This window comes from Hyperoodon ampullatus (assembly GCF_949752795.1).
Source record: "Hyperoodon ampullatus genome assembly, chromosome: 11".
NCBI classification, from domain to species: domain Eukaryota; kingdom Metazoa; phylum Chordata; class Mammalia; order Artiodactyla; family Ziphiidae; genus Hyperoodon; species Hyperoodon ampullatus.
Genome location: NC_136924.1, coordinates 42,105,103 through 42,120,421, shown reverse-complemented (window position 1 = coordinate 42,120,421; position 15,319 = coordinate 42,105,103). Strand labels below are relative to the sequence as shown.

At 50.9% G+C, this 15,319-nt stretch overlaps 1 protein-coding gene across 1 annotated transcript in view; it reads left to right on the top strand.

The window, feature by feature from the left end:
* CERK (ceramide kinase) overlaps positions 1–15,319 on the top strand; it is a gene marked incomplete at its 5' end in the record, with an annotated part of 48,415 nt that overhangs the window by 13,433 nt on the left and 19,663 nt on the right. Inside the window, 2 exons of the mRNA XM_079714434.1 lie at positions 10,095–10,208; positions 10,908–11,030. Coding sequence (XP_079570560.1) covers positions 10,095–10,208; positions 10,908–11,030 — 237 coding nt within the window. The remainder of the gene's footprint in view (positions 1–10,094; positions 10,209–10,907; positions 11,031–15,319) is intronic.

Sequence of the window (15,319 nt, the reverse complement as noted above, 5' to 3'; positions counted from 1 at the left end):
GCGGGTGTGGACCTGCCATCACGGGCCGTGGCAGGTGGCAGGTTCTCGAGACCGTGGTTTGTTGTCTTGGTGGCAAGGTCTCGGGCACACGTCTCGGAGTGGAGAAGTACTTTGTGACATTTATGCTGTAGGAGAAAATGTGTAATGCTTGAAGAGAGATCAAAAACCGGTCTATAGGTTTAGTCCTCAAAATGCCTCGCTCTCGTTAGAAATCCAAATTCTTCCCTTCTTGTGAAGCCACTTAAGTCTGTCTCTCTCCTTGTGGCCTTTTCCTGTTCTGAATTGGTATCGCGGGTGGCGGTGATGTCACATAATCCAGCCCCGAAGATCCTTTAATCTAAGGCCTCACGTGGAGGCGCCCAGGGAAGGCTGCTGAGTGAGGAGGTAGCGGGCGCAGGGGCGGAGCAGCAGCCTGGACCGTCCTCCGCAGCTCACCTAACCAGTCACAAGCCCCACCTGCTGGGATCTGTCCTGGCTCCGTCAGCGACCAGCAGGTCCCCCACCCCTCGGTGCCTTTGCTTGCTCGTCTGTCCAGCAGGGGCATCGGCGACCTGCCCCAGCGGGCCGTGGGGTTATGTCCGCGGGGAGCGGTAGCTGGCGCGCAGTTGTCTCTGAAACCAGCCGGGCCTGTGGGCCCCCCGCTGCCTCCCAAGGGGACCTCCACCCGTGACCCCTCCCCTCCTCCCTGATCACATCCAAAACCTGTCGTCTGCTGGGCCTGGGACGCCACTCCCCCAGGTGCCGGGACAGTGTGGCCATGTGGTCACTGAGTGATCGTGACGTGACTGTTGGGCATGTGGGGTCTCTCCTGACTCTCCTTGTCAAACCGGAGCAGGTGTTGATGAGTGGAGGGAGGGGCCCGCCCCGCAGGGCCTTGGAGAAGGTGTGCCGCGGGCGCCACCGAGGGCGCCTCGGGGAAGGGCAGCGTCCGCCTTCAGCCCTGACGTGGATCTGCGGGTCGGGTCTGGAAGGTCGCAGCTCAGCTTTGCCCACCGCCCGCGATGGTGTCGTGTAGCGGATGAGAGCGGCACGCTGGCGTGGACGGGGCAGCGGGGATGGCGGGGCAGTGTGAGCACGGTGATCGCGGTGCGGTGAATTTGTTTTCTGCGCGGTGTTTCTGGACTCTGCGAGGTGGTGAGCCGTGGGCAGCAGGATTCCCTGGTCGTCCTTTCCACAGCGAGCTCTCACCCGGAGCGTTCTGCTCCGGCCCCACGCGTTGGGGTGGCTGAGCTGCCGGAGGCACGTTTCACCTGCGTAATTACTCAGGGGGTTGGGTGGTGTGACCTCAGACCCTCGGGCTCTTTCTCGGGGAAGGGGCCCTGGTGCTGGTGCCGTGGGGTGGGGCTGCATGGCTGCCAGCATCCCGGCTTTTCTCTCTGGCCTCATCGCCGTCTAGTTCCCGTGGACGTGCGTCTCAGGCTGTGACACGATGCATCAGGTGCTCTGTGGGGACCTGCCCTGTCCTGTTCCGTGTGATCCCTCTCACACGGATGGCGTGTCCTGGGAGCGGAGTAGTGCCTTTGACTGTGAACTTGTCTTTGCTCTGGTCGCCCTTGGCCTCCTCGATGTCTGTGGGACCCTGGCCATCTCACCACCCGCACAGGGTATGTGTGCGCTGACACATGGGCAGTCGGTCTCCTGGGGGAACGGAAGCCACTGTGTGCTCGGCCGTCCAGGAACTTGTAAGATAAGCAGATTGACAGACAGCAGGGACTTTTCTCCCCCCGAGTCACAGCCATGAAGCACACTCAGCGTTCGTGGGTCACAGTGAGCACTGAAAAGGGTAGAACAGAACCGAGAACGGTGGTGACAGCGGCTGGAGTCCTCAGCTGTCCCGGGAGAGCTGCGGGCCTGCAGCGTGGGCACCCTGTCCCGCGGGCATTGCCTGTGGTTCCTCTGGAACACGGTGGCCCTTCAGTCACCACCCTTGTGGGAGGGTAACTGCCTGTCACACGAGGCACAGTCGCACTCCTTGGGGAGGGGAGCACAGAAGAATCACATCTCTTCTCAGCAAAAGCCTTGAAACTTCCAGCCCAGGTTTGGTTACCAAATTTCAGTCCATTTTTGGAAAGGATTCTACTGCATGAGAACTCTTTTTTTTTTTTTTGAGTTTGTGACAATTATAATATTTGAACCGGTGGTAATGGCCCTTAAAATAGATTGCTTTATTATTAGAAAGAAAAATTAATGCTGAAACTGAACTGAAACACAGGGAGAGGCACGTTCAAGTCTGGCCAAAGGATCTGAAAGTGAAAGAAGAGGGGGTTGATCTTAGTCATCCAGTCAGCAGTTCTAACTCGCTTGAGCCGCATTCTAAGAAGAAATCAAAATTATTTAGAGTATGGTTTTATAAAATGTGCAAAACCTAATAAAATGACCTATCCTGATATATTATTGATAAGGATATTCTTGTAAGTGAAAGCTTAAGTCCTTCAAAATTAAAGATATTCCAACCGTTTGCTCTACATGGCTGCTTGATTATTGTTTGTTTTTTGGACAGAACGGTCTTTTTCTTCGCTAATTTCTGAGTGGGTCTGTGGCTGTCAGCATCTGCACTTGGTTGCCTGTCGTGCACACTGGGGTTGAGGGGGGCCCTTGGTTGTGGGTGCAGAGGATGCGCCCCTGCCTCGGTCCCCCCTTGGTGTTCAGGTTTGGTAGGGTCTCTTTAGCCTCTGCCTGACAGGAAATATTTTTTGATAGATTTGCCAAAAGTGAGTCCTGGGGGCCTTCCCTGGTGGCGCAGTGGTTGAGAGTCCGCCTGCCGATGCAGGGTACACGGGTTCGTGCCCCGGTGCAGGAAGATCCCACATGCCGCGGAGCGGCTGGGCCCGTGAGCCATGGCCGCTGAGCCTGCGCGTCCAGAGCCTGTGCTCCGCAATGGGAGAGGCCACAACAGTGAGAGGCCCACGTACCGCAAAAAAAAAAAAAAAAGTGAGTCCTGGCCCTGCCGGTGGCTTGGACGAGTTCTTTGACCTCCAGGCTTCAGTAGAATGAAGATCTGGAAAATCTTCTGTGAGTCCATCTGTCCAGCAAGGATCATAATATTTACCTTCTGGGTTGTTTGTGAGGATTACACGAGCTTATACATTTAGCACACAGTTGGCCTCACAAGTGGAAATTATTACTATTACTATTACTATGATTATGCCCGGCGCACTTGTGTGACAAAGCGTGACACGTGGAGACCAGGGCTGGACTCGGATTGGCCAGGCCCTGTGTGAGGTGACCGGTGGGGACACACACAGCTCTGAATGGAACAAGTAAGACCACCCTCAGGGAGATGCCACCTAGTAGGAGGCAGAAAAGTGACTGCAGGCCAGGCAGACACACTGGTGAGGGGGACCTGGAGGCCTCCCCGAGGAGATGGGGTTTCGGCTGGGAAGCAGAAAGCCCCGGGCCAGTCAGGTGGCCATGTGTGTGTGTGTGTGTGTGTGTGTGTATCTGGCATGTGTGTATGTGGTATATGTGTGTGTATATCTGGGTGTGTGTGTATCTGGTGTGTGTGTGTATCTGGTGTGTGTGTATCTGGGGGGGTGTGTGTGTATCTGGGGGGGTGTGTATCTGGGGGGGTGTGTGTATGTGGCGTGTATGTGGCATGTGTGTGTGTATCTGGGTGTGTGTGTATCTCTGGCGTGTGTGTTTGTGGTGTGTGTGTGCATCTGGGTGTGTGTGTATCTGGCGTGTGTGTGTGTATCTGGGGGTGTGTATCTGGCGTGTGTGCATCTGGGTGTGTGTGTATCTGGCGTGTGTGTGGGCAGGGGGTACCTGGTGTATAGACAGACCGTTCCCAGAAAAGGGAGCAAGGCTGGGAACTAGCGGCTTGGCTGAGGGACAGAGGTGGTCCCCGAGTGAGTGTGTGGTTAGAACATACTTACTTTACATCCCAAGCAAGTTATTTGTGATCATACATTCCAGTAAAGCCTTATAAATGCTTTACTTCTTTGGAATATGTCAGATAAGTTGTAGAATTTATTATTATCAATGAATCAGATGACCAAAATGAGCGTCATAGCTGGAGATTAGGTTTATAAGATGTTTAATAGTATAAAATAAAAATATCAAAGAAGTATTCAAATTTTATGTTTTTTTCCTAATTTTATCAAAAGTTTGCTCCTTCTATATGTCTTTATTTCGAATCTGCTCAGTTTCTATAGCATTGCAAAAGTTGATGCTACTTAAAATTTCAATTTTAAAGTTAAAAAACTGTCCTAAACTATACTTTAATCACACGTATCCTAAACTTTAATATTGTACCAAATGCAATTTAATATCCCAATTAGGGGAGGATAGAAGGAAGAAAGCACTTCTAGGAACAATGTGTGTTTTTATCCTGCGGCTGTGTTTTCCCTGCGTCCTCTTCACTACAGACACACTCGCCGTCTTCCGGGTGGTGACGATCCGTGACCACATTACTGCATTTTAACTCTTTGGACACAAATGGTTCTTTCTGGACTTCTTTTTCTTTTTAAATACTTTTATCATGGAGGTAATTCATGGTGCTCCATGGAAAGATAGTCTTCTTGTCATTAATACATAGTAACTCTTTAGTTCTTTGTTTTGTGACCAGCATTGCCTTTTGTTTCTCAAAATTTGTAATGTCTGTAGAGGGTAAGAAAACAATTTGTTTCTGTTGGATTCCAATTGAATCTTCAAGACCAGAAGTAACTGAAACCACATTAGAACGAGGACAGAGAACACCCGGATGGATGTTTTCAGTGTCCCTGTGGTGTGCACCCAGCACAGAGCCTGCTGCCCACTGGAGAGTACCTGGTGAAGGTGTGTGGGGAGCATGCCTGGCCCTGCCTGCTGGGCACCTGGAAGGTGGCACAGAGCACGTTTTGTTTGCTCGCATGATGAGATTTTCTCTTTTAAATGTTCAAGACCCTTCAGACTGTGACGGGACGCAAGTTCTCAGAGCCTCGTCAACTTGCCCCTCAGATCGTAAGCATCCTTTCCAAGTACCAGCGTGAGTTGCTGCCTCGTGGCACTGGGTCAGTGTGTCCCCGGGATGCGCTTGTAAAATACACGCCCTGTGGGGACCGTGCTGCCTGTGATTAAAACTCTTTGGTGACTTACGTGCTCAGAGGTGTGGCAACAAATTCTAGGGGAGTAACCAGTTTGAGAAGACAGGAGAATGTTTTTGTGGAAGTTACGTCCAAGCCATCTTGCGGTGGGTTGGTTTTCTTGGTGGTTCTGTGAAGCCCTCCATCACAGCTGGCACACAAGGGTGTGCAGTGAGTCCAGGTGAGGGGGCCTGGGGAAGAGTTAGGAGATGCCGGTCAGAGCTGGATGGGTGGGACAAGCTGAAGCCGCAGTGTGTCCTGTAGAACCTAGAGGGCCTGCTCTGCCAGGACCAAGCTGTGGCACAGGGTGTGCTCGGCCCCTGCCTTCCCCAGCTACACACACACACACACACACACACACACACACACGGATACGCACACACATGGATACACACACCCACACATGGATACACACACCCACACAGCTACACACATACACGTGCACACAGTACACACACAGATAACACACACATGGATACACACACAGATACACGCACACAGCTACACATGCCTGGATACAGATACACACAGATAGGCACACAGATACATAGATACACACATGGATACACACATGCACACAGATACACACGCACATGGATACACATACATACACAGATACACACGCACACAGATACACAAACACACAGATACGCACACAGATACACACACAGAGATACACACAGATACACACACGCAGAGCCGGGAGAGAAGCCCCGCGGGGTCTGCAGTCAGAGAGGGAGGGAGTCTGTGTTGGCAGGCAGGCAGGCAGTGGGGATGTGAGCTGCTGGAGCCGTGCGTTCTGCGTCAGATCCATTGCACCTGCCTCCACTGATTAAGGTCGTTTTCAGACTTGCACGTCCTCCAAGCAGTACAGAGTGTAAATAGTAAGATGTTTGCCCGAGCTGTTTTCTGAAACTTGGAATCAGCTATGTCTGGTTCCAGCTGATCTGGTTGAGACTAGATAGGACCACCGACCCTCCAACTGGGTCTGCATCTGTGTCTGCTTGCTGACCTTTTAACATCACGGGGCCGAAAACTGCACCCTAAGATGGTGCTCAGCGCCCCCATTTCTGATCGTGCAGAGGCCAGTGGCCTAGGTACACCTGCACACGATGACACCTTTTCCCCCATCACCTTCCCCCACGCTCCTCCTGCCCCGGGTGCCCTGCTGCTTTGTCCCAAAGATACCCCCGCCCCCGGCTTCTGGGGAGGCGCGCCCGAGGCTTGTCCTCCTGCCTCCTCGCGTGGCTACCTTGGAAGTAAACCTCTCTCTGCTGCTGACCTTGGCGTGTCCCCTGTAGCTTGCTGCGTGTCTGGCAGGACGAGCCTGGTTCGGTAACTGTGGCACTTAGGACGCTTGGTGTGTCCCACTGTTCTCTCAAACCTGGGGATCCCACAGCGGCAGGGCTTGTAAGCCCGAGACCCTCTGTGACGCAGAGTGGGCACTGCCAGCCTGGGAGGGTCTCTGAATCCGAGTGGCGCCTGAAACCTGGAGCTCGGGCTGGCGGCTCCTGCCTGGCTTGGGGGGCCTCGGGAGTCTTCTGCGTCTCGTGTGATCTTACCCAAGTGTGAAGGGAGGTGGAGGGAGCCCCAATCCTCTTCCCCCGGCTCAGTCCCAGAGAGGATGGAGGACTGGCTCCTGGTTGGGTACGGCCACCATCGGCCCGATCTGCCATGGGGGTGCCCAGCGCTCCGTGTGTCCCCGGGGTGGCCACTGCCCCAGGTGGACTCCCTTTTTCATCTCAGGAATGTTAAAAAAAATCACCCAGAAAAAGTCACTTTGGTTTAGTAGTTTAGTATAGCAGAGAGGTTTTTATAAATGCTGCTAGTGAGATTTTGATGTTCCTGCAAGAAGGCGGTTTATAATTTGGCTGGACTTTGGTTGAAAATCTTCAAGTTCTGCTGTAGGCATGTATATGTATATGGGGTTTATTATCCACCAGTTAAAACAAATACTTGTTTGATCAGGGCAGGTGTAGGCGTGGGAGTTAGAATGAGATCAAGTGGGGGGCAGCGGCCCCTGCAGGAGGTAGCCACCCCCTTCCCCGCCGGCTTTGCCAGGAAGGGGGGCAGGGGCGGGAGGGCACGGGCAGCCGCATTCCCAGCCTGGGGTGTTGAATTAACCCGCGTGCTGAGGGGCAGGGGGTAGACCCTGAAAGGTCCTGGCAGAGCAGAGCCACGTTCACACTTGTCTGCGGCTCAGTTGGGGGGACGAACCCCAGCAGGAAGGCTGGCGGCCGCCCGAGTTGGAGAGGAGCCTGGCTTGCTGGGCACACAAGCCTGTGGACAGAGCACCCTTCCCTGGGCTAGGGGATGCAGGAGGGGGGGTGGAGGGGTAGACGAGATGGGTTTAGATGCAGACGGTTGGGTGTGAGGCACGTGTGGGACGTGGACGTGACTGGCCAGGTGACTCCGGGGGCTCTGTGATGCGGGCGTGGTCAGGGTCGACAGGACAGGTGTCCGCCTGGCCCCTGTGGGCCCAGGCCCGGCCTCAGTTTGCCCCCCTGCTCTCTGTGTAGAGAAGGGTCGCTAAGCACGCTGATAACCCTGTGAGCGCGAGGTGGCAGTTCTCAGTCGGCGCCCTTGCCTTCGGGAGACATTGGCCAATGTCTGGCGTGTTGGGAGGGGGGCGCCAGCATCAGTGGCTGGAGCCCGGGGGTGCCACTCAAACCCCACGTGACGGGACGGCCCACCGCAGCCAGGTGCGGAGTGGGGGGCCCTGGGCCAGGGAGGCTCCCAGGGGCTCGGGCGGCTTTCGAGTCCTCCTCTCCTTCAGAGGTCCCCCTCTATCCCAGAACATTCTGCTGGGAAGTTTGCTTCAAAGGGGTTGTTGGGTGGTTACTTTATAAAGAGAGAGGGGACGCCCGTGAGCCTTGGCCACTGATCCTCCGACAGGGCCACATCAGCCCAGTGACCACGAGGAGGGTTCAGATCGCGAGGGCCACTCCGGAGCGCGGCCGGAGCAGCTTGGGAAGCGGGGAGTCAGCAAGGGACATGCCTGCTGTGTGCAGAGACTGGCCCGAATCAGGTGGGGCGGCCAGGCTGTGGGGTGAGGCGGTCAGCTGCGCTCTGGGCCCCTTCGTCAGCCGGTGAGTTTTGTCCGCATGCGTTGCCGGCATCGATTTGGCCGCCGGCCGGGTTCAGTTTGGTCTGGAAGTAACTCTGCCGCGTCTCCTCTCATCACACGATCTTTTACAGAAGACTTTGACTTTTTATCTAATCCCGTATGCAGTGCAGGATTATGCAAAATGCAAGCAAAGGGAGAGAAATGCTAATACTCTGCAGAAAATGAAAGTGACCCCCCAAGTTCCCACCGTCAACTCTGTGCAATATGCTCCTCTAAGAATATCTGTTTATACATCCATGACTTTGTAATTTATACCTGGTGTGTTCACACGACGTGCACTGCTGTGCTTGGAAGCCTCTCTGTGCCAGCATAGGTGGGTTGACCAGAGAACTACAGTGTCCCTCTCCCCTTAGGGGACAGCCAGTGGCCTCCACTGTGGCCTGTGATTGATTCTCCCACTGAAACTAAATTCACAAGACTAGAGATTGCTAATGTATAGACCCTTTCTGCGGGTTACCCTGTGAGTCATCCGTAACTTTTCAGGAACTCTCTGATTCTCGATGCCTCCTAACTAGACATAAGGGTTTTGCAGAACAGGGTGTAACACTGACCTGCATACGTGAAGGGACACACAGCAGGGCGCAAAGGAACGTGGCCTCGGGGTCAGCGGGCGAGGGAGGCCGAAAGGAACCTGTTTCGTGCTGGACCCCTCTCACCCTGATCAGGTAGCTTCCAAAACCCCTCCCAGTTTGACACGACGAGCCCTGTGTGTTGTCGTGAAGTTCAGGCTGAGCTCCTGACCCAGCAGACGGAGGGGCCGATGGAGGCGGTCACTCGCCAAGTCCTGCTTTGGAGGTCCCCGCCCCAGGCACAGACTCACCCAGGACGGCCTCCAGCCAGACCCCAGGATTCTGTTGGTGTCATTCCTCAATCGACTAGGGATGCAGATAGTGTTGATGTTTTTTTCACGTCCCCGTGGATCTCTGTGCCTTTTTCGAGAAAATAATTGTGTATCACCACATCTGTTACATGTAACAGCAGGTGCGCGTATAATATAGTGTATCCTCCTTAACTATTTTTGTTTTTCTTCTCACCCAAGCACCAGATAAAGCTTTGGGTGAGCTAAATGTAGCAGAAGGTGGGGAGAGCTATACTGCAGGTTTCATAGGCAACCTGGGGCCTACCCAGGAACTGCCATGCTCGTCTGTGTAAAGGCAGATGGTGACTCCCACCAGCCGTCACCGGTGGGCTTTGGGAACGCAGCCTGTCCACACTGGGGGCTTGTCTTCCAATGTCTCTGCTTCCCAGTTCCTGTGCTGTCCTCGGAGGGTTCTTTCTGGACCCCACTTGCCGTTACAAGCTGTCACGTCACGTTTCCCACAGCTGTTTGTGTGTCCGGCCTTACCTGGAGACCTTACCTGGTGGCATCTGCAGGTCCGCAGTTATGACTGGATTTCCCATGGTAGAGGATGTCCTGTGCTGTCATCCCTACGTCCACCCAAGTCTCTCCTTTCTCCTCCTGCATCCTAGTGGATGGTTGGACCCACCAGGCCTTGCTAGAGCCCCCTACCTGCCCCCGCCCTGCCTTGGTGTGGCCCTGACTCACCTGCACACTCTGTGGTCCTGGGTCTGTTATGTGCATCTTTCCCACTTGATTTCTGAGCCAGACTGAACATAGGCACTGGGTCTTGAACATCTTTCCCCAAATTTAATACAGGAGCTGGCCTGGAAAATTCACAGCCTCCACTTCGTGACTGTGGATAAGACATCCCATCTTCTGATGACATAGAGTTTCCCAAACTTATTTAGCTCTGAATTTTAAAATCACGTATAACTTGTCCTCTTCCTTTTGGATGTCTGATGAATTTTAAAGCAGAATGTTTCCCAGCACTTTGGAGTGGCATTCCTTGTGTTCACGTGAATTCCGTGAACCCTCTTGACGTGAGAATGTGGTGTTTTTACAGATGCCTGCTCTGTGCCTATTTCCGAGATCATCACCGTTGAAGAAACAGACATTAATGGGAAACACTACACCAGTGGAAAATGGCAGAAAATGGAAAAGCCTTATGCTTTCACAGGTAATGTGGCCTGAACGTTCCTCAGTAATTCTATGCAGGTTACATGAAAGGGAACTTTTTCTGTCACTTGTTTAACAAACTCATTGTGTTCTTGGTTTATCTTTATAGAAAGGTCCTTATATCATTTTTTCCAAGCTCTACTTTTATTTATTTTTTATTTATCTTTGGCTGTGTTGGGTCTTCGTAGCTGTGCGGGCTTTCTCTAGTTGTGGTGAACAGGGGCTACTCATTGCGGTGCGTGGGCTTCTCCTTGCAGTGGTTTCTCTTGTTGCGGAGCACGGGCTCTAGGCGCGTGGGCTTCAGTAGTTGTGGCATGCGGGCTCAGTAGTTGTGGCTCACGGGCTCTAGAGCGCAGGCTCAGTAGTTGTGGCGCACGGGCTTAGTTGCTCCGCGGCATGTGGGATCTTCCCGGACCAGGGCTTGAACCCATGTTCCCTGCATTGGCAGGCGGATTCTTAACCACTGCGCCACCAGGGAAGTCCCAAGCTCTACTTTTAATATTCATTTTTTTCTTATTTTTTTTACGTGGGTTAAAAGAACTGAGAAATAGGATCTTTTCCGTAATATACCTTGGAAGTTACTAGTCAGAAGAAAAGGGGACCATTGGGGTGTTTTGAGTGTGAACCTGGGGTTAGTGTGAGGAGAGTGTGTTCCCCGGTCCGCAGGGCTGCAAGCTCATGGCGTGTGTTCTCTGTGCAGTGCATCGTGTGAGGAGGGCCCGGCAGCACCGCTGGAGGTGGGCGCAGGTGACCTTCTGGTGTCCTGAGGAGCAGCTGTGCCACCTGTGGTTGCAGACCCTCAGGGAGCTACTGGAGAAGCTGAGTACGTGCGTGGTTTGTATTCGGCACAGCTTCCTGTAACCAAGGTGGATGTGATGAGTCGCTGTGGATTTGAACGCTTTACTGATTAGAGGGTCACGTAGTGTGGTGCCCAGAGCCTGGCCCCCAGGGCCCTGGCACCTTCACTTACAGCCGCGAGGCTTGGGGCAGGCCCCTTGGCTCTCTGGGCCTGGGTTTCTTTTCTTGGAAAATGGGGTGATAATGCCTGCACTCGAGGTGAATGGGGGATTAAGCCAGGTGCCTGGGGAAGGCATCTCTGTCCCCCTGGGGTGTGTCTGAACATCTGAGCTATGAGTTATTGCTGTGCAGCCAGAATCTGTCTGTCACACTTAACGGTAGGTGTCAACTCATTTTGTATCTGGGACACTATTCCATGTTGTTTGGGTATAATCTTTTTTTTTTAAATTGAAGTATAGTTGATTTACAATGTTGTATTAATTTCTGCTGTACAGCAAAGTGATTCAGTTATACATATACATATATTCTTTTCCATTATGGTTTATTACAAGATACTGAATAGAGTTCCCTGTGCTCTACAGCAGGACCTTGTTGTTTATCCATCCTGTGTATAGTAGCTCGCCTCTGCTTATCTGTTTGGATATAATCTTTTTTTTTTTTTTTTTTTTTTTTTTTTTTTTTTTTTTTTTTTTTTTTTTTTTTTTTTTTTGCGGTACGCGGGCCTCTCACTGTTGTGGTCTCTCCCGTTGCGGAGCACAGGCTCCAGATGCGCAGCCTCAGCGGCCATGGCTCACGGGCCCAGCTGCTCCATGGCATATGGGATCCTCCCAGACCAGGGCACGAACCCGTATCCCCTGCATCGGCAGGCGGACTCTCAACCACTGCACCACCAGGGAGGCCCTGGATATAATCTTAATACACAGTCTTGACAACTCAGTGCAGGCTTCAGCCATAGAAAAGAACGAGCATGTGTTTAGGTTAGTTTTATATCTTTTAAAATTAATTTGGCATCTAGATAAAAAAAGTGAATTATAATTTGTTTGAAGAAGGTATTTCCCACACAGCAGCTTCAGAGAGACTTCCTGGCTTGGAGAAGCACGTGTTTGGCTTAGCGTCTGGGCGGCGGGACTTGGATTCTGCATTTCGCCGTCCGATTCTGTGGGACGGGGTGGGGTGTTTGGTCCCCCGCCGTCCGTCCAGCCAGTGCGTCCTGACCTTTCCTTCCATCTCAGGTCGCGGGCGCTCTGTCCGCTGCTTGTCCACTGGACCTCTGAGCGAGTCTGGTTGGGAGGTTGCCCCCGTTCCTCCGCCGCCACCTCCCCCTCCTCCTGACCCTCCCTCCTCGTCCTCACCTGCTCCCTCCACTCTGTCCTCCGGTTGTTTTCATGAGACTTTGAGTCTTTGGATCAGGATGATTCTGGAGGTTCAGACTCCAAGAGGAAGCCCTCTGAACCTGCCCCCCACTGAATAATGGGACTTTTTTCACAGAAAAACCTATACAGTCATGCACCTGCTATAATCTACTTGTATCTAAAAATATTCTATAATTCAGTTTTTTCAGCTGCTCTGTCACTTTGTGTTACTACTGAATGTTTGATTGAGGTATAACTAGGCACAAAGAAGTTCTCACACACTGAGGGCCCTCGGGTAACCAGCACACAGATCGGGAGACAATGCTGCCAGCCCCCTGGAGCCCCAGGGCCCCTGCCGTCGCTCCCCAAAGGTAACGATCACCTGACTTCAAACACCTGGGTTCGCTTTGTACTCGTGTGGTCGGATCACAGCCGACACTCCCGTGTCTGGCTCTCTGGCAGCTTGTCGTCACGTGCAGGGCAGGTGGCCCGTCCTCTGGGCTGCGTGGTGTTCCAGGGGATGAGTGTCTGGCCATTTATGCAGCCCTTTTACCCTTGATGGCCACCGGATGGCCTCCTGACGTGGCCGTTGTGAGCAGAGCTGTTCTGAACACTCCTGCACGCGTCTCCTGGTGCACGCGTGGGACTGGACTTGCTGGGCTGGTGGCGTGTTTGAGCCTCAGTGCCCGCGGCCACACTGCCTTCCAAACTGGAGGTCCCGGGGCCACGCCCACCAGCAGGGGACCGGAGCTCTGCTGGTCCCACACCTTAACCACACCTTGAAAATTGTAGTTACTCTGGTGGTTGTTAGTAGTCTTGCATTATGGTTTTAATTGGCATTTCTCAACTTCACTGGCTCTGTTTATGGGCCATTTGGAGATCCTCTTTTGTGAGGTGTCTGTCCAAGTCTTTTACCCATCTTTCTGTTGGGTTGTCTGTCTGTCTAAATGATGTGTAGAAATTCTTTATATATTGTAGATCTGAATCTTTCATTGGATTTTTGAATTACAGATACCATCTCCCACTGGATGGCTTGTGTTTTCACTCTCTTCATTCCGTTCTTTTGATGGACATTCTTAATATTTACATAGCTCTGTTTATCTTTTTTAAAAACTCTGTGGCTAGTTTGTGTCCTATTTAGGACAGCTTTTCTGCTCCAAGGCCACGAAGATGGTTTCTTCTCAAAGCTTTGTTCTACCTCTTGCTTTGAGAGCTACAGTCCCTTTGGAAGTGATGTGTGTATGCAGTGTGAAGTAAGCGGTCAAGGTTCACGTTCCTTAAATATAGATATCTGCTTCACCCCGTGCCATCTATGGGAAAGCTTGTCCTTTCCCCACCGCACTGTGGTGCTATTATTTTGGTTTTTATTTATTTTTTGCTCATATATAGACATTTAATTGGATTTTGTATTTCACCTTGCATCCAATGACCTTGCTAAATTCATTGATTAATTTTAATAGTTTGATGATTCTTTTTGTCAACTGTGAGTAATGACTATTTTGTTTTTTCCATCTCAGTTCTTATGCCTTTTTCTTTCTTTTTCTTACCCTTTTGCCCTGGTTTGGACCTCCAGTGCAGCAGGGAGGGTCTTAGTCCTGATCTTGGGGGAAACTTTTCAACATCCCCCTGTCGAAAATGATGTTTCTTAGTTTTTTTTTTTTTTTTTTTTGGCCACGCTGCGTGGTATGCGGGGACTGAACCATGTGCCCCCTGCAGTGGGGGCAGAGTCTTAACTACTGGGCCGCCAGGGAAACCCCAGGTTTTTTTAAGTAAGTTTTTAAAGTCCAGATTAAGGAAGTTCGTTTCCAATCCTAGTTTTCTGAGAATTTTTAAAAATCATCATTGGATGTGTAATTTGATAAGTGCTTTTTCTGCATCTATTGAGATGATTGTATGATTTTCTTCTTTTTGAGTTAACGTGTTGAAAAACATTGGTTTCTCCTTGTATTTTCTGTCGTGTGGAAGAATTCTTATAATGTCGAGGCTACTTTTCCCCTTAAATATTTGGAAGCATTAAGTGGTGAAACCATCTGGGGTTTTCTTTGTGGGAAGGCTTTTATTAATGGCTCAGTTTCTTTATTAGATATCAGACAATTCAGATTTTCTATTTATTCTGTCACTTTTGGTAAATTGTATTTTTTGAGAAATGTGTCTCACATAAAAATGTACAAATTTATTGGCATAAGTTTAATAAATCCTTTCACTTTCCTTGTAATATTTGTAGGTTCTGAAATAATGTCCTCTTTCTCATTCCTGATATTGTTAATTTGTGTTTTTTCCCTTTTTCTTTTTATCAGTTTTATTAGGGACTTATCAATTTTATGAATCTTTTCAAAGAATGGACTTCTGGCTTTGATTTTTCTCTATTGTAGTGCCTTCAATATTTTATTATGAAGATTTTCAAACATACAGAAAAATTGAAAAAATTGTACCGTAGACATTCATACACCCACCACCTACATTCTGCAGTTGTTAACATTTTGCTGGTTTTGCTTTGTCTGTGTCTCTCTACCCATCCATTAGTTAATGGTACGTTAGCTGTGTTTCCAAGTAAGTGACAGACATCAGGGCATGACCCTTCAGACACTTCAGCACGCGTGTCATTGCCTAGAGGTCAGTATTTGTTTTCAGTTAGGAAGTAGAATTTACATACAATGAAATGGACAAATGGTAAGTGTAAATCAATGAGTTTTGAAGCATACACGTACCCATGTAACCCAGACCCTGTAAGACTTAACATCACCCCAGTTTCCTCGTGACCCTCCCCTGCCAGTCCAGAGACAACCACCAGTCTGACTGTTTCTTTTCGTCATTGTTGCCACATGTTAGTTCTGCCACATAAATGGAATCATGTAAAAGGGGCTGTTTTGTGTAATTCTTCCATCTCTCGGCATCATGCTTTTGGTATTTATTCCTGTTGGTTAAGTGTTATCAGTGGGCTGTTCCTTTCCGTTGCTGAACG